The sequence below is a fragment of the Ixodes scapularis genome, unplaced genomic scaffold (assembly GCF_016920785.2).
Source record: "Ixodes scapularis isolate PalLabHiFi unplaced genomic scaffold, ASM1692078v2 PGA_scaffold6__148_contigs__length_123643588, whole genome shotgun sequence".
NCBI classification, from domain to species: domain Eukaryota; kingdom Metazoa; phylum Arthropoda; class Arachnida; order Ixodida; family Ixodidae; genus Ixodes; species Ixodes scapularis.
Genome location: NW_024609881.1, coordinates 84,558,647 through 84,577,034, shown reverse-complemented (window position 1 = coordinate 84,577,034; position 18,388 = coordinate 84,558,647). Strand labels below are relative to the sequence as shown.

At 44.7% G+C, this 18,388-nt stretch overlaps 2 protein-coding genes across 9 annotated transcripts in view; both read left to right on the top strand.

The window, feature by feature from the left end:
* LOC8028588 (protein singed) overlaps positions 1-4,666 on the top strand; it is a 68,094-nt gene extending 63,428 nt beyond the window's left edge. For both annotated transcript variants that reach the window (XM_029993868.4, XM_042294623.1), the window contains exon 8: positions 2,253-4,666. In XM_029993868.4, coding sequence (XP_029849728.2) covers positions 2,253-2,458 — 206 coding nt within the window. In that variant the 3' untranslated portion in view covers positions 2,459-4,666. The remainder of the gene's footprint in view (positions 1-2,252) is intronic.
* A 5,868-nt stretch (positions 4,667-10,534) lies between these two features.
* The window catches only part of LOC8053765, a 229,909-nt gene continuing 222,055 nt past the window's right edge, over positions 10,535-18,388 (top strand). For all 7 annotated transcript variants that reach the window (XM_042294622.1, XM_042294620.1, XM_042294621.1 and 4 more), the window contains exon 1: positions 10,535-10,832. The gene's annotated coding sequence lies outside the window, so the exon portion shown is untranslated. The remainder of the gene's footprint in view (positions 10,833-18,388) is intronic.

Below are 18,388 nucleotides of genomic sequence, written 5' to 3'. Positions count from 1 at the left end.
GCGCATCCGTGTTACGGTGATCACGTGAACGCCCGGTCAGCCAACACCGGGAGGAGAAACTCATGACGTCATTGTTGAATTTCGCTCTGAGAAATAAAAACAAGCAAAACGTGAGAATGACGTACATGCCTCTGACGTAGTGGCTCAACGTTGGCCGCTCCAACTCCGTGGCATTGACTGCGCTGATGATTGCGCCTCGCGCCGCACGCTAGAGTTGGCAGATTTCGGCGACTTGGCTCGCTTGAAGGTTTGCCGGCCAGTTTATTAAATAAATAAACGGAATTAGATCGTAATATTTGACGTGGGGTCTTCCTATATGATACTGAAGAGGTCTACATAGTTTTCTAAATATCAAAAATGAAGCGGAGTTGCCCTTTAAGGGGGGGGACACTACCCAAAGAAGTGAATGCTTGAACCACTCGTTTGATTTAAATGACTCTTACAGGGATTGTTTCCGTTAATATTGAGAATGTTTCTGCCAAATTTCGTTAACCTGGGTGAAGTACGGAAAAAATTGCAAATGTTCAAAGATGAAAGGGGAACTATTGTTTTGAAATTACTTATGAATTTGTTGTTTTCATATGTTATATTGCTTTAAGACAGTTCAGACCAGACAGCTATGGAGCTATATTTCTATATTATACCATCTTTCATGGCAAAAAACCCAGACAAACATAAATACTGTTTTTTTTTAGATTTCGATCTTTTGTCCAAAATTTTAGTTCTTGAGCATGAAAAATTACAAAAATAAAAAATATAAGCTTATTGTTACCTTCCCCTTAAAATTTCAACCCAGAAAATTTCATAAAAATGAATCCAAGTTACGTAATAACAAGATGATGGTTTTCCTAAAGTGAAATTTATGCCAAAAAGTGAAATGGAGAAAAATGTGTTCAAAGTGCTCCAACCTCTACCTTTCTTTAGCGTCGGTGGACCGAGAATAATTTACAAAAATAAAATATAAATAAATAAAACTCTCTGGGAATACTCTCTAGATGTTGGTGGATGCAAGTATGACATTTTTCAAAATCAACTTTTCTTGCAGAATTTTTTTTTTTTTTTTGGGGTAGTGTCCCTTTTTAGACACCGATTCAATTCCACCACTATATTTAGCAGGAAAACTGACGTCGCATGAACCATACACCAATTTAGTTCCTCCGCTAAATTCGGTGGGAATTCGATGTCCCATAACGTATGCACCAAATCAGCCCCCCCCCCCTCCTGCTCCCTCTATTTAGTGAAAAAATCGACGTTGCATAGCGTGGCGTCATGGATGTATGCACAAATTCAGTTTTCCCACTAACTAGATGACATAGTTTCTTCTTCACCCCCCCTGAAGCGACTGTTTAATGTCTTATAAAAAATTTTCAATTGAACCCCCTTAAGTGGTGCGTTTTGTGCAGTATAGAGATTTAGGAAATGAAGCTCGCTGCCATTTTTGTTTTGGCTCGTAGCGTCTGCCGCAGTTTACCGTAAGGTAAAACGAGAGTACATAGTTTTGCGTTTTTGGTGTACTGCCGATAATCCCTAAAAGGTTTTTCGCTGAAACCGGGAGAAAGCGAAGAAACCCGTAATCGGGAGCTGTTTTTGAGTGCGAAAGGGCTGAGCTTCGCAGGAAGAAATCCACAGCAGGGGTCGTCGAGGTTGCTGAGGCCGACGAAAGCCGACAGCACAAACCATCGGAGCCAGTCAAACGGCGCCAAAAGTGGATCGTCGCGGCTCTCGTTGTCTTTGTGCATCGACCATCGCCGGCTAGACCAGTCGTGCACGGAAAAAGCGCAGAATCGCGGGGCATTCACCACACCCGATTGGTTTAGACGACTAAAGTAAACGCACCAAGACGATGGGCACCGCGACAACGCACTTTTGGCGTTGCTCGATTCTCCCCATCGCGTTATAGCATCGGTAAGGTCAGACTTGGAGCAAAACGTTTGTCCGCTTCGTACGCGTGGGTTTTGACAACGTGAGAATGCGAAGCTCCGATTGGCTCCAGTCAAAGGATAGTGGGTAGACCTCAAAGCAAGGTGCCTCAGGGTCTGCCCACTATCCTTATCGGAGTCGATCGAAGCTCGGCATTCTGACATAGCTACAACTTGCACAAAAGAAGCAGACGAATTTGCGTTCTGCACGAGGCGCGTGTTGACTGTCCTCGTCTCACACCATTGACGGGATAATTAGGAGGAAGCGACGCTCCAGCACAACGCGCGCATCCGTTTTGTTTCGCGACACGTGACCATTCCTTCCCGTCGCAGGCAACAACGGCAAGTACTGGGGCGTCGCGGAGGACGGTTCCGTGTCCGTCGACGCGGACGACTGCCGCGGCTTCTACGTGGAGCTGCGCGAGCCGTCCCGGCTGTGCCTCAAGACGGCCGACGGATCCTACCTCAATGCGGACAAGAACGGAGCCTTCAAGGCTGGGGCTGCGGACCCCGAGCAGGCCACCCTCTGGGAATACTAGAAACCGTCTGCAGAGACGTCCGCACGGCCGGCCGTCCGGCTACGGCTACGGCCCCCCCACCCAACGCGGCCGGGGAAGCGGACCGTCCTCCCTTCATCCCGACCCCTAGTTGTTTTTTTGTTTTTCTCGTGACTTTTTTTTTTTCTTTCTTTGACTCTTGGGTTTTTTTTGTGGTGGTAATATGTTCTTGCTCCCATAACGCAATTCTGACCAGTACCCGTGAGCTGATGTGGAAGTATCGGGTCTCGGTTTAGCTATATCGATACCCTGCAGAGATGGCTGTTTGTGTTTAGCGTTAACTATTTCCTGCTACGTTGTCGAGGCTATAGCATAGCCTCTGCAGTGCTTTAACACTTTCAAAGCCACTTGCAAATGCGAAAGGTTGTCACGTGCACGTGCTCTCGCAGAAGCGCGTGGCTGCAGCACTGTGGAGGCTATGTCAGCCTCGACGACACAGCGCGAAATAGTAGGTGCCGAGTACAAGTCTGTCGAGAGTGCTCGACGACGTGGCCATACTGGAAAAACGGTACTGCCGGGAAAATACGACCGAATGTTACCGCCATCCGACATGACTTTGCCAGCGTGACCTCTGTCGTGCGAAGCCCAACTTTTATTCGAGGAAGTGGTAATGCGACGCAATATTCCTACCAATTTGCTGAGCAGCGTTCTTGTCTCCAGACAGCATTACAGTACTACTTGCCGTTGCTTTGCTGTGCCACCATCTAGTGAACAAACGCTTGCTGTATTCGGGCGACGGAAATATTTTACCGTTGAAACATTTTACGACATAATGTGCCCACATCGCTGAGCAGTGCCGCCGTCAAATCGGCTACTACCGTCTAATCTTGCTGCCAGCCAGAACTGGACTACCTTGAGCGATTCGGGTAACCGTACCGTGCCGCCGTAAGATCTTTAGCCTATTTCTGTGCTCGGTGAGGTGTGGTGAGATTCAGGAACAAATATTGTTTGTGTATTTGGGGGAATACAGTTCTTTCGTCGGTGGATTCGGCTTTACCAGTCAACCGCACAGTATGAGCGACGCGGTCGGCTCAGGCATGTGAACGTGTTCATCTGTGGAGGTTCCCCAAGACACGACGAAATCTGAGATTATTATTCGTACCGAGATTGTTTCTATCTAGCGAATGTAAACATAAAGTGAACTGGCATCGACCAAGTGAATTGTACCATAAATTTTTTTTTTAAGAGACTTTCTAGCTTAACGCAGGCACAATACACTCTTGGCAGTATTGCACCATGCCGACACTTTTTTTGTTTTCTGGACGTCTTTTCGTCTTCCGCTTTGCAATCATTTTTTTCAGAATCTCCACTACGTGTCAACGTCGGACGCTTTCGACCCCCCCCCCCCCTCCTCCTTCTCCCGAGATCAAATAATTTATGTCGGAAAACCCCCTAATGTAACAAGTGCGAGACTCGACGTCTCGTTGTGTAAAGCGACGTCTGATGTGTAGTTTGCATGTGTCTGTCTTCGCTTCGAGCCTGTACGTCGTTCCTTTACTCGCGTTTACTAAAAAGCGACAGAAAGTGACGTGTGCATTTTCGGACAGTACTCAATGTCTCATCGAAAACTGCAGGAACGCCGAAGGAATCGTTTTTGTACGCATGACGGCGGCCCACTTACTTAAACTCTGTGTCGGGCCGACGACTGGTTAGCCGGAAATGCTCAAGAGCCATGAGAATGATGCTCTCTAATCAAATCACTCGTGCTTTATTTGCAACAAACATCATAGCTTCCGGAAAGGACGGTGCGGCATCGTGCGACCACGACTCTGCCCTTAGGAATGTGTAACTGGACGCAACTCTTTCCTACTCTGACACATGCCAAATGGTTGACATTCCTTCCACTCTATAGTTGTATAGTAGGTTTATACATTTTTTTACACGACTACTCTCGGCAAACAACCCTGCGCGGTGGAATGTGCGGAAATTTGAAGACGGCGCCGCCGGCCGTTTTCATTTGACATTGCGTCTGCTCGCTCTGTGTAGCTTTATTTTCGTAGAGTATTGTTGATACTATATATATATATATATATATATATACTTTTTTGTGTTTTTTTTTTTTGTTTTTTTTCGGAGCTGGAATGGGCTCTTCTTGCCGACGGTGCGGGCTGGAATTTTTTCAAGTGTGTGTGACCAGTTTTTGCATGTTTATATACCGAAACTTTACGAAATACAACCAATTTTCAGTCATGGTGTGTGTGTTCTTTTTGACTAATAGTATGAAATGGATTCAGTTTTGGGTAAAGTGCATCTGTAAAATACTTTAAGTAAAGTTCAAAGTAAATGCGAGAGGTCATACTTCAAGTTAATTAGTGAGTACACTGGGTGCACTGTACGTGGAAGTAAAGCACTATAAATAGAATGTACTTTCAAAGTCGTGTGCAAGTACTATCGCAGACTCTTTTAGCTGTAACACGCGAGCGGCGGCCGTCCCGTACTTCCAGCGCCGCATAGCAGGCGCCTTCTGAAACCCCGTGCATGCGCCATGTGGCAGACTTTCTCCTCCCGCCAGCGAGCACAACTCCGCTTTGTCGTCTGCTAGGCGCGGGGCGGACAATGTCTCAGCACTTGCCAATGTTCGCTGAACACGGTTTAGTGTTCAGCGAACCACCATGTAAGAGGTGCCCACGGTTTCGTGGTCGCCTCTTACGCGGTAGTTGATTACCCGACTCGCGGATATGCATCCGCCTGACTGAGAATAATCATCACAACTAATTGCATATAGCACGGTAGATTACTTTGTTTCCCTCAGTCAAACTTGCAGTTGACGGTCTATTTCTGAATCATACCTGCTGCATTTATGCTGGTTTGCGAGCGTGAATTGTTGAAACATGCATTTTGCATAAATGCTTCTAAAAAAAGCAAAACCAAACAACAAGAAACATAGCCAGGGTTTATGCCACTATGACTGCAATCTGTCCCAATAAACATTGCCTGCCTAGTATGAGTTTGACACCACTTCATTATGGCGAGTATATCAAACGAACAGAGACAGCTGATAGTCGATTTGTGCCTAGATAGGCGCCCATGAAACCGTGTTCAGCAAACATTGGCAGATGACGCTGTGTCGTCGTCTGCTCTACGCCTAGCAGACGACAAAGCGAGGGTGTGCCCGCAGGTGCGAAGAGAGAGTCCGCCACACGACGCATGCGCAGAGTTTTGGACTGCACCTGCTATGCGGCACTAGGGGTGCGCAACGGCCGCCGCTGGCATGTTGCAGCTATTAGTGTTCACAATAGTACCTTTTAACATAACCTTTCATGATGCCCTTTCATTCCCCTGTATGGCGATTCTTTAACTGGTTTGCATTGTTTCAGGGGTAATGCCAGGTGCAATGGTTATTTTCGAAAATGGCGGTGAATATTAGAAGGTCAAGTGGCCATAAAGTAGTTATTTCGAGAAAGGGTGCCAAATTCAGAACTCCCTCAGACTTCTGATTTTGGTGCCGCTTGCACTGGCTTGCTGCACCCAAGGAAGTTGAACGCACCAGGCGAGAGCATGACAGCGGCCCCAATTAGCTTTCACGCTTGTAGAGGAGTGTCCTCTCCTTAACGAAAAAACAGTGTGCGGGCGTGAGAGCATGACAATCAATCGTACTGTGACACCTGAGACTGGTGCGGAAAAATTTAGGAACTTTCAAGTCGAAGGAAAAGACAAAGGAAGAGACAAAGGAAGAGGACGTCTCAAAACATTGAGATGTTTTCCTCTGTCATCCTTTTTTTTAACTTGGAAAGTTCCTAGAGTTTTTTGCACCACAGTGTCGTATGTTATGATTAATTGTCCTCTCCTAATATTTTTAACCTCCTCCCTTTCGCTAACTGAGCGAGAAGTGGCGAGAGATAGAAAATCTATAGGAAAGCTTTCCCCAGAACAAACTGAGTGATGTGTCGTCTGTTTGCGTTTCTGATAAGTAGGATATCCCTTCCAGTATTTCATCAGAGTTGACAAAGCAGCATTTTGTTATACAAATTGAGCAAGACCAAATTTAGGGAATATACTTTGAAGTCGAGAGTTGTATTTTCCTAAAAAAATAGCAGAAAAAAAAACAAAAAAAAACCTTAGTACAAGCACATATTTGGAGAATGTACTTCAAGTAAAGTACAAGTTTTCTACACCTATTTGAAGTAGTACTTTAAGTACAAAGAACTTCTCAACACTGGAAATGGATGGTAGGTATATTTTTCTAAAGCTCACCTTGGTGGAACATTTTTTTAAGTACAGCGTGTCCCCAAAAAGAATGTAGTGTTTGTTCACCACACAAATAAACTAGGGATGTCGCGAACCACCCTAGGTTCGATTTCAAAAGGTTTCGATATTTTCTAAGCGAACTGAGGTTCGAATTAGAAAATTTTCGATATCTTCGTACCGACCAAGGTTCGAATTCGAAAAATTTACAACTTTCGATCACAGTGGAGTTTCGAATTTGAAAAGTTGGAAGCTTTCACGGTTTCCAAAATTTCAGGTTTGAATATTTCAAATATTTTTTTACTTGTCAGTTCGATGAATTCAAAGATTTTGAACTTTCCTACCTTCTAATTCGAGATATACGAAAATTTCGAATTTCCTAGGATCTGGAATTCAAAGATTTCGAAATTCTTTGGATATAAAATTTGAATGCTTCAAATTTCTATAAAATTAAATTTTGAAGATTTCGAACTTTTTTCTACATACAGTTGGAAGGTTTCGATTCTCTTTTAATGCTAAATTCAAAAAAAAAAAAAGAAAAGAACTTTCCCATGATTTTGAATTTTTTTTTTAGGTTCAAGTTTTCAAAGTTTGAAGTCCGGTTTTCATGTTCCTCCACAGTTTCAGTTTCAAATAATGTTTTCACGACTCACTAGTTTTCACGAAATCAGGTTTAGAAAAGTTGGGGTGTGATATTTAGACTCCACAAAGTTGGGTCAGGCAATTAAATGAGACGACGTGGCAATTCAATGAGACGACTAGTGTCTCGGATGTGCTGGAATATTTGCCAGTGCAGAGTGATGTGTGACCATAGATCAGTAATTGTGATGCACTGTTTTACGATACTCATCCAGTTCGAAACGGCCAGGGGCAGGCAGGAGGTTTAAGCTCAGAAAAACCTTGAAGCGACCTAACAAACTACCTCCTTACCCCTTGCACGCTGGTAGTAATCCGATCGAACGCCGTCCAAGTGACGCTGGCATATAGTAAATTAAGTTTGTAATTGCCCTATAGGTTTATTTTCCGGGACGGAGGAAACGCCTCGCAAAAAGCACAGAAGCCGACACAAATCGAGGTTGAGGAGCGTTCTACCATACAAGTGGCATCAGAAGAGGAAAAACACGGGCGGGGGCTGCAGCCCCCCTTTTTTTCTTCCAGATATTTCGGACTGCTAAAGAAAGATCGCGTAGATGGTCATTCTCGAAAACTTGTTGTCAGAAGGCACTACTTGTCACATGCTTAGTGGTTCGGAAGTTCACAGCTATGTCTTTTCTACCTAAATGACTGTGCCATTGATAAAAAATAAATAAAAATAAACATAACAATAAATGCGGGGATAAAAAGCTGCAGAAAAAAAAGACTACCAAGAACCCGCCGGAAATGTTCTATACTTGCATATTCAGAGGCTCAGAAGTTCGAAACAAGTTTCTCCTACCAAAATGTGTTCAGGCTAAAAGAAACACGTCCCAAGAACGTAAAGCGAAAAAAACAAATGTTTATTTTTTAATGACGTGCTGAACTTGAACAATATTATATATCTTTTCCCATGAGTTAATTTATTCCTGAACGTGAAAAAAACAATACATACATTATTTTGTATTCTGCAGAGGGCAATGATATGTACTGTCTGTAGTGTTAATTTAAATGCGATACATCAAACAACTTAGACAAAAAAAAAACAAGTTTAGGGCATAATTACCCGTAGATAGATGTTTGGACATTTCTTCGAAACTTATCTTGAATAACGATAATCACATCTTAAGACGACACTTACCTAGGCTATACATAGATCATTCTTAAAAAGTTTAACGTCTCTACCATAAATAGCTTCGGTTATAGCGCGCTTCAAATATGGCACAAGCGACAATCGTAAAAAGACTGTCGTCCTTCCTCACCCCTTCGGGAATTTATTTCTTTAAAACTAAGCATGCCAGAACATTGAAATAAACAACATTGTCTTTCGTAAGGAAAGCAGCACCGCATGTAAAAATTTGAGAAAAAAAAATTACGAATGTACCACACTACTTGAATTCAAATGAAACCGTCCACCGATCTTTCGAAGTTCGACAAACGTCGAACTTTTACCCTAAAAGTTCGAAGTTCGTCGAACTTTTGACATGTCATGATTCTAAAATCGAAACTTTTCGAATTCTCTTGATAAATAAGTTTGAAATATATCAAATTCCTTAGCGCAGGAAATTCGAAAGTTTGAAAGGCTTCGAATTTTTTAGTGCAAGAAGTTCAAAAGTTCGTAAATCATCACATCTTTTGGTCTATCAAGTTCGAAAGTTCGACAAGCATCGAATTTTGCAGCGTAATAAGTTTGAAAGTTCGAAAAGGATCAAATTTTTTTAGCGTCATAAGTTTGACGGTTCGAAAAGCGTCGAACTTCTTAGTTTAACAAGTTCAAAAAATTCAACTTCCGTCGAATTTTACATTATAGAAAGTTCGAAAATTCGAAATCTTTCGGACCGCTTGATTCGATAGTCGAAATTTCAGTTCTAAAAAAATTCGCGGCATCCCTAAAATAAACTAGTCATCGCCAAATGCTCAGTGCCCAAATGTAGAACTCATGGTCCAGACAAGATGCCAAATGTTCAGAATTAAACCATTATGCTATTTGTGAGGTACAGGTACAGGCACAAAAATTTCAATAGGAAAAGGGAGTGCATTATTTTGGGCTGAAAATATTTATCTTGGGGTTTGGTGGCCACCATTATACCGACTCTTAAAAATTTCTGGAAATCGATTATAATCTTTTTAGTGCAACAAAAGCAAGCTGTGGAACTTTGACACCGGGTCCTGACCGTTAGCACTACATCTGGGCAGAGACTGGGCATTTGGAGATTCATAACTTATTTCTGCAATATATACAGTAGCGTACCAACTTGTTTCTCAGTGGGAGAGCAAACCAAACCCCCCCCCATGCCCAGTGCTGGGGGGCGGTGCCCTTGGTATCCCTAAAGTCCCTCGATGTTTTATCATATCCAGGGACGTTAGGTATCTCTTGGGTGCCGCCGGCCAGTGTTTGCCCTGCCCAGTGGCGGCTGTTTCAGAGGGGGCATACACATGCCTTGTCCCCCCACCCTAACTAACTGTGCATGACAACACTGCAAAAATGGTTTTAAAGAAGTAGAAAAACTGCAGCATTCTTAAAGACTTGAGCGTGTTCGTGATCTACATTGACTTAAAACGAAAGAAACACATGTCGTCTGTTTCGTCCTCTTATGTGTTTCTTTCGTTTTAAGTCACTGCAGCATTCCCAACGAATTTCCCTTCTGCCGAGCAGCAGTTGATTCTGAAGAACACATTCGTTTTAGACCTACTATTTCAAACCAGCCTTCCGTTGTACAACTACACCTTACTTCTTGGTAAGGTGTAGTTGTTGACACGCTCTTCTAATTTTATCAATGTACACCTTACCTATGTTGGGAGTTCAACTTTGCTTGTTTTTAGCCACCATAAACGAGAATCACTAAGCCTAACTACCCCAACTTAAACTTAACTACCCTGGGCTTTACGTCGCAAAACACCCGCGCGCCATCTGCGAGCCCTCTGGCAAACAAGCCCGTCCACATCGTAAAGCGGAACGACACACCAAGTGGATTAGAGCACTTTACCGCCACCAGCTGCCGCTGCGAGCTCAACGAGCAAGAGAAAAAGATAAGAGAGAACACAAAACAGGATCCAAATTACGTGTTTGTCGGCATTTGATCCTTTGCCCCTCCCCATTGGCGAAAGGAAACGCCCGCTCCGCCCCCTCAATTTACGAGCAACCAATCCTGAAGAGCGGTGGCACTGACGTCACTTACTACGCCGTGGGTTCTGCCTTGCCCGCATTGCGCGGCCCCCAGCCATCCATTTTTTGCGCCGCGACACGATTCCTCGTAGTAGTGGGAACTCGGTGCAGCTAGCCAGCGGCGCGGCCCCAACAAAACAACACCCAAACAACGACACGACGAAACAAGAGTCGTCCACTATTATTTGTTGTGGTTCGTGCGACGACTGTGGATCTGCGGCTCCGTGAGCGTGCGCGCGTGTGTGGTTCAGTGAATACTGCTGTTGTTTGCGGCGACGGTGCTGTGTTGTTCGTCGCCTTTGCGGATAACCCCCCCACGGATACACTTTTCGGCGTAGCTTCGACGACATCGGCCCAACGTGCTGTGTGACGGTGAGTTTTTGACGCCGCCGAACTCGGCGCCGACGCACTACTGCAGGTTAAATCACCCCCGGTAGACAAGCCGGGCTGTCCCGTGCGTTTTGAGCGACTCTTCGCGCCGGATTATCGCCGCGACGGCGCGACTCGATCGCGTCTGTGACGCGCACGTTTTGCTGCGATGTCACCTTACGTTCGTCGGACACACTGCTGATCCGTCGCCGTTCAAAACCTCCAACAGTACTGCCGTTTGTTCGGGCAGTACTGTTACGTTAGAGCGCCGCACCTTGATCCGATGTTGACGGCGGTTGTGTGCTGTGACTGTGAGTCACGAAGTACCGTCGTACTTGGCTCGGTAATTTCATCGGTTGCGTTCTGTTCGTAGTTTTAAGAGCAACCTACCGTTAACTGTGTTATTGCCACGCGTTAGTTGGACGCGAACGTTGAATAGCTCGTTGCCGGCCGTCGTTGGGCTAGCGTTCCATCAAAACGAGGCGTGGTTCCCTGATAATTTTTTTTTTCTTTCTGTCGTTCGTAGTAGCTCGCCTTCTGCGCTCGCTTGCTGCCGGGGAATTCGTTTATGGTGTGTATTTTATTTCGTCCGCGCTAGCAGTGAGCTCCTGCTGCTGCTGCTCCTAGGGAAGCATAACCAGTTTGGGACTGGAGGGGGGGATAGTCTTTTTTATTCTTGTTTCGGTTTGGTTTGGCGTGTCGCTCGGCGGCGGCAGTCTCACCTTCTTTCCCACGGCGCCGCGAGTGTCTGGGTCTTTCGCGACGTTTTCGAAAGTTCATCCATTTTGACCCAACTTGTGTGTGTGTTTTCTTCTATTTTTGTTGTAGTTGAAAGTTGGAACGTCCCTACGCGACGCTATCTAGAGAAAGGGAGCGTTTTCACGTAACCCCCTTCCCTATCAGTTTCGCTCAAGTATGGGCGTCGCAGAACCGAAAACACGGCGCTGATTGGCCACGTTCCGATGTGTGCTTTTTAAGTGACCAATTTGAGACGGGCTTCCGTTTTGGCGAGCAACCATATATGTGAGCATAGAGATCATATACTAAATCTAGAGGAAAAGGTCCGCCATTTTCCCATACATTCTGGCTGCCGCAAGCGGCGGACCATGCAGGCAGACCCTCTGGGTCCCAAACACGGTTTCATCATCAGAGCAGTTTCGTGAACTTCAACAATCCACGAACTTACCGGTGGAAAAATACTCGCGTTCCTTTCGAAGGTTTCTTTTTGCATAGCGCGCAGATGTACGGCCTCGCGTTAACGCTAAACTAAACCATATACCCGGCTTCGCTGGTGGGGCGCGGCTGGGCGCGGTTGAGGAATATGAAACTGCGCAACCATCAGATTTCCGAGATTTCGACAGAAGGGAAGTTAATGCAGCGTAATGACTTTATTGCTTTTTATAAGCGTTAGAATAGCTCAGAATTTAGTTTACAACGTTAAATTATCACTGTTTATATTGCTGGGAGTTTACACTCTTCGCGTTTACCGCGTTTACCATGGCAACGTTGCTTTCTTTCTCTCGTGTTCTGTCGCTCTCTTTCGCGATCGTTCACTCGGGACCCAGGATGTCGGCGCACGGGATTTGCCACTCCTCCTCACCCACCTTTACCCCCCTGTATGTGAGTTGACTGAGCTCCGTCAAAGCCTGTTGTAAGAATTGGAGGGCGTGGCGAGGTCCTAGCCCCGTAGCCAATGATATGAAGCAGGAGGCGTGACGTAGTAAATGGCCTACTACGTCACGCCTTGTCTTTTGGGCTGTCAAAAACTCGTTTTTTCGTGTGTTTTTTGTTTTTTTTTTTTATTTTACTGTGGGCCTTTACGATTATCATACTGATACGATCTCCTAAATAATGTCAGCTCTGTCAAAAATCAGTTGACAGCTTGTTGCGCTGACTGTGAACGAGGTTGCATTTACCCAGTGGCCAAAGCAGCTGCTCAGCTAAGTTAACGTCTCCGACAAACTAGACTAGTGTAATTGTACTATTACCAGTGGGTCTCCTCAAGGTGTCAGTTTAACTGACAGTTCTTGCACAGTTTCGTTGAAGTTTCAACACGTAATTGACAGATGCATCCGTGTATTTCGGATCCACTGCAGCTCAGTGCAAGTGAGCGCCACGTTTGCTATTTGCATGTCGAGTGCCAAAATACTTCTTGAATTGGTTGTCATGCTGTATGGGTGGCGCGGATGTCTTGAGAGAGGCGGTTGTAACTCGACGTGAGTCCTCAACAACGTAGTTAAACGCTACCCTGCGAATGGACCTATAAGGTATTACGTTTTTATCGCATTTTACTGACGCGTCAACGACCGAACTTTTTAACATCCAGAATGAAGCCGCATTTGAGCATATGCTTCACACTGTTGGCAAGTGCCTAAAGTACTTTGGAACTCGGCGTAGTAGGTTTGCGTTTGGTTAGCTTGAAATTTACTAAGTGTTCATTTAATAACAAGGTATACCTCACGAAAATGATGTCTAGCGCCCTCGAAAAAGTAAACACCGGACTTCCAACTGCATTTCTCTAAATGTGTGTGGTAAAACTCGCCTAGTTTGACGTCGAGGTATACTTGGGCATATGTGAAATGCAAGACACTGAACTGCGTGGTTGATGGTACTATTCCCAAAGCAGAATAGGAAGAGTAAAATAGTAATCACCGTTCATTTCGTGAACAAGAGCAAGTTAAACACTACTTAATTGAGCTAATACAATTCGCTCAAAAGCTTTTTTTTTCTTCTTTTTTTTAGCATTTTAGCGTAGTTTTTTTAATAAAATTGTTTTGAATGATTACCCCCCAGAACATATGTTCGTACAAGTGAGCATTTCTTTTAATTGTGACATGAGCAGCTGATTTATTGTTGGCGGCGTGCGCCAACTACAGGGGGCGCTTCTCTGGTCATCATCATCATCATCATCGTTTGTGACGTCACGGGTAGGACAGACCGCGCGGATCCATGGATCCCGCGGCTCGTCAGCTCGCTTCATACGCTGTTTGGGTAACGCGCGGCAAAGCCCGTTTCACGCGATGTGTTTATTTGCTGAAGTAATATTTGTCGTATAGGACATTTTACCAAATCTTGAAACGTAGTCGTGCTAACAACCGCTTTTGGCGCCGAGGCGTCGAAGCGCTCGGATGGTGGTGTGCTCTTCTCTACCCCTGTACAAAAAGCTGGATGATGAAAATAGAATATCGAGCGCTTTATCCCACTACATCATCTACCACGGCGAATGGGGTGTATGTTTTATCGCGATTCTGACAAAATAAAACTGAGAAAGGAATGTCTCGTCAATTTGAAAATAGAAAAGCGAATATTTTGGTTATTTGCCTAGAATCTTTTATACGGGGAAGGCGTGCACGTGTGGCGCGTGGAACACCAATCCCTGCATTCTCCTTGATGCTTGGGTGATTTAGCAATCGGTGCGCTCCGTCAACTTCGGCCCCAACTTTGTGTTTAACGAGTTTAGAGGCCTAAAAGTCGCCATGTGACAAACTTCTTTGCTACGTATTCGAGGCGGGAGGAGCTAAGTGTTAGTTGCTGTCCAGCATTTACTCGTCAGCAACTGTCGAGTCAGACTTGGATGGAAGCGTCGGTATCAGCAAGCTCAATGTAGCTCAAACAAGTGTGCTTTGCCTTGCAACAGAACTGTGCGCGCGTGCACAGCTAAGAAGAGAGCATGCCATTTACTCTAATGAATGCAAAACCTTTTTTTTTTACAGCAGTCTCCACAGATGCGAAAAAACAAGAATCAGACTCGGTTGCGAATAGCCCCGCACGCCGCGGAAGCCGTAATGTGAAGCTCAGGCTTTTTTGAACATTTGATAGATTTTTTTTTTTTTTAATTATAAAAAGCCATTTCGAGGAGCTGTTGTTAATTACAAAGATCACTCACAAAAACGTCATACGCGTTCCTTTGAATTAATACACCGTTTTTAATCGTCTGCTCGCATCCTACCTGCTCCGTCGCGGGAGAGCGCCCACGAGGTGGCGCCATCAAAACCATCTCGTCGCCATATAATTAAAATCGTCGCCATCTTAAAAAAAAAAAAAAAAAAAAAAAGGTATAGTTTTGCGCATAGTTAACACGCTGCCCGTATAGTATTTCTTGTGCAATTTTGTCTGGCTCTCATATAAAGAAAACACGATGCTAAAAAAAAAAAAAGGACTAGTTTTCCGCATGTTGAACACACACTGACGGTATAGTAATTCTGGTATAATTTAGAGGTAAAACAACAAGCGATTTTGTTTTCTTTTACGTTTGAAGCATCGTACACTGCGCGACACTGTTAGCGCGAACAAGCAATCACCGGTTCTTGCTGGTTTTTTTTGTGTGTTTTTTTTTAAGTATCGAAAGGCTGACAGCAAAACTACTACTAGTGTGATGGGAAGTGCTCAGTTGGAGCATTCAACTAAGCAGTCAAAATTTCGAAGCAAACTGCGAAAACGTGCCGATGCCGCGTGGTCGCGCTAAAACTGTCGCGAAGTGTATACGTTTCGATGAATTGGAACTGTCTCTTAGTCTCTCATAAAGAAACCTTCCATATTGCGAACGGAAGGGGGCATTCTTATAGTCTCTTCGCAGCTTGAGAAACACAGAAAGTGGTTCATTGTGTTCACGCTTCGTGATTTCTTCTTCGGCCGAACGTTGTTTGCTATATACGGTAACGTGCTGCTAAACTTAACTTTATCGGGTTGGCTAATGGGGCATTAACAAGGCAAGAACCATAGACCCGTTCTAGTGACAAGAGCTCCTCTCTGAGGAGGCTAAAATGTTTTAATGTAGTTCCCAATTTCACATCAAAAGTTTCTAAAAAAAATAGTTTAAAATTTCGCCACCCTACTCCAACCACCTGCGCCTCGTATATGCTTTTTCCGAGCTTTGAGTTTTCTACGATGCGCCGTTCATATATGGAGTGCGAATTGCGCGGTGGCATAACCTGTGTATGTTACTTGGAAGGGAGAAAATTCTCTACTCGGAAGTACGTAAAATCTCATCTGCTTTGTACTTGATTTCGAGCATTTTAATTCTACTCGTTTCACCACACTGTCAATTTCGATAATAGCTTTTTTTTTTTTTTTTTTTTTTTTTTAACTGCCAGATGCACGTTTTTGCTAGCCGTTTTGCGCATATGGACATATAGGTTTCGTATAATGGTCCACAGAACCGGATGTGGAGAGATAGATCACAAACCACCAGATTGGACCCAAATCCTTACAAAACTAACCGCAAGAGAAAAGGAAATGTGGCTATACACGCGCAATGACGTGGCCAGTTTTGAACAAAACAAAATGCGACATTTTCCCGTTCAATATTTGTTCCGCAATAAAAAAAAAAAAAAAAAAAAAAAAAAAAACGTACCTGTAGTCAACTTTGCAAAGGATTCCCTGAGTAAGTGTTTCGTAGAGTTATTTATCTGTCTCTGTATATATACTATAGCAAAATCGTTGTGTCTTGGAAATGTGGCTGTGTTTCCCCATGAATTAGAGTAAATAAAATTGAATTAAAATTCTAATCTCGTGAATTACCGAGTCCGCGTAACTGAGGGTGATGTTGAAACGCTGTACATACGCTGCAAACGACAATCGGATGAAAAGATAAAAAAAAAAAAATAAGACAGCCAAAACTTAGTCCGACAAACGACTAGAAAACAAGGCGATATTTCATCGCAGTAACCTCTGAGCTATGTTGCAACGAGCTGAGAGAAAAAAAAAAAAAAAAAAATCAGACTCGACGTAACCAGAGGTTGTGACGCAACAAAACGTCTCACTGCATGATGTGCATACGACCAACAGTTCCGCCAGACGGTTCTCTAATGGTGAACGAACGCGTGGAAGCCGGTCATTCTGGCTGGCCCATAGGCAGTAATTTGCGGTATACAGGTTTCCTGCTGACGCGTTGGTGCATGGTCATTCGATACGTCGTATACCTTGCAAACGTATTATACTCCTATCTCACATTTGCGTCGGGTTGCGTTCACGGCGATGGAAACGACAACGAGGACACAACAACGGGAAAAACCGTGCGCCGTGTGTATTCACCGCGTGGCAGCCAATCCAACGAATAGCTGCGAGACACAGTTACGTTTCCTCCATCTGTGATCGCGGCCCGTCGCGAGCATCGTTGCATCGGTTGCTCCCAATATATATAAAGTCACTGGATCCCTCGAGTGTAGCGCCAAGCTTTTCGTATTGTCGCCATTTTGGTCCATGGAATGAGCGTGCTTTCCCTGGCCGATCCAAATTCGCGGTGACAGGTTGGTGTTTAAAGACATTTCTTGTGTATATCTATAGATTTTGCTGTCCCCACGTATAGGCGAAACAAGCGCAGATCGTCGCACTGCCACCACGCGTGAAGCCCGTGCTTGGCGGCATTGAAAAATAAATTTCCTGCCTTAAAGTAGCCTAGAAAAAGAAAAAAAAAAAAAAAAAAAGAAAGAATTGTAAGTGTTTTGCGGAGACAAGAATGACCGATATGTTGATTACAAACATACAGTGCCAAGACGCTTATATTGGCGAGGAACGCTTTCGTACGATGCCGCTTCATTGCGACCTTGGCGCGTCTGCGTATGCGTAGAGCAAGTCGCCTGCTCCTTGCACGGGAGTTGCGGTGACGTCGTATCGACGCCAAGCTGTGATTGGCTTTGATTGGAAGGCTAGAGGGTAGACCTCAATGCTAGATGCCTTGAAATGGACCCACTATTTTTTGTTTCTTCAATCAACCAATACGAGTTCGGCGTTCTGACATAGTCGCAACCCCCTGTGCATAGAAGCAGACGAACTTACGCTTTCGGACACACCTTCCAAAATTCGAAAGGACCGTAATGGCGATTGTCATGGCAACGGAGACCGATCATCCAATTGCCTCGCGAGGTTTTGGTCGTCTGCGCGCCAATGTCTGTTGGTGCCCTGCAACTGTAGGAGGCAGGGGAGGCGACGGGGTTTCTTTCCCAGGATCGCAGTGACTTTATAGTTACAACTGATACGGCAGCATCGGGACAACCTTCACGCGTCGTGTGGCTCGTGAGTTCATTCACATCGGTCGAGGGGGTCGAAAAGCTCGCTCTGCAGAACTCGGGGACCCCATGGGCTCCATTCCCACCCCCAGCTGCCCGTTTCGTTCTGGATGAACATCGTACCGACTTGTGTCCGTGTAATTACTATAGACCAGCGTTTGCTCTGTTCCGTGGGTGCCGCTATGTTTGGTTATGTTGACGTCATGACAGAAGGGGGGCTGCGCTTTCTGCAAAACTCTGTCTTTTTTTTTTTTTTTTTTTGGAAACCTTCGCACATATCGTAGTGCAAGAACGTCGGAAATGCATAGTCACGAAGCTCGAAGAACAACACCGATGCCAAAGTGTTGTAAAGTGCAAAAATTCTTGCTTTATGCGCAGTCCCTCTCTTTTACAAGAGCCTGCGTTTGAGATTATTATTTCACACTTTTTGATCGCTGGGAGCTAGAATTTGGGACACTGGTCTATACTGTATGATGCACGTTATAGACCCCAGGTTAGCAGTGGTACTGCCTGTCCGTGAATTCATGAAGGGGCGCTTGTGCTCTGCGTTCC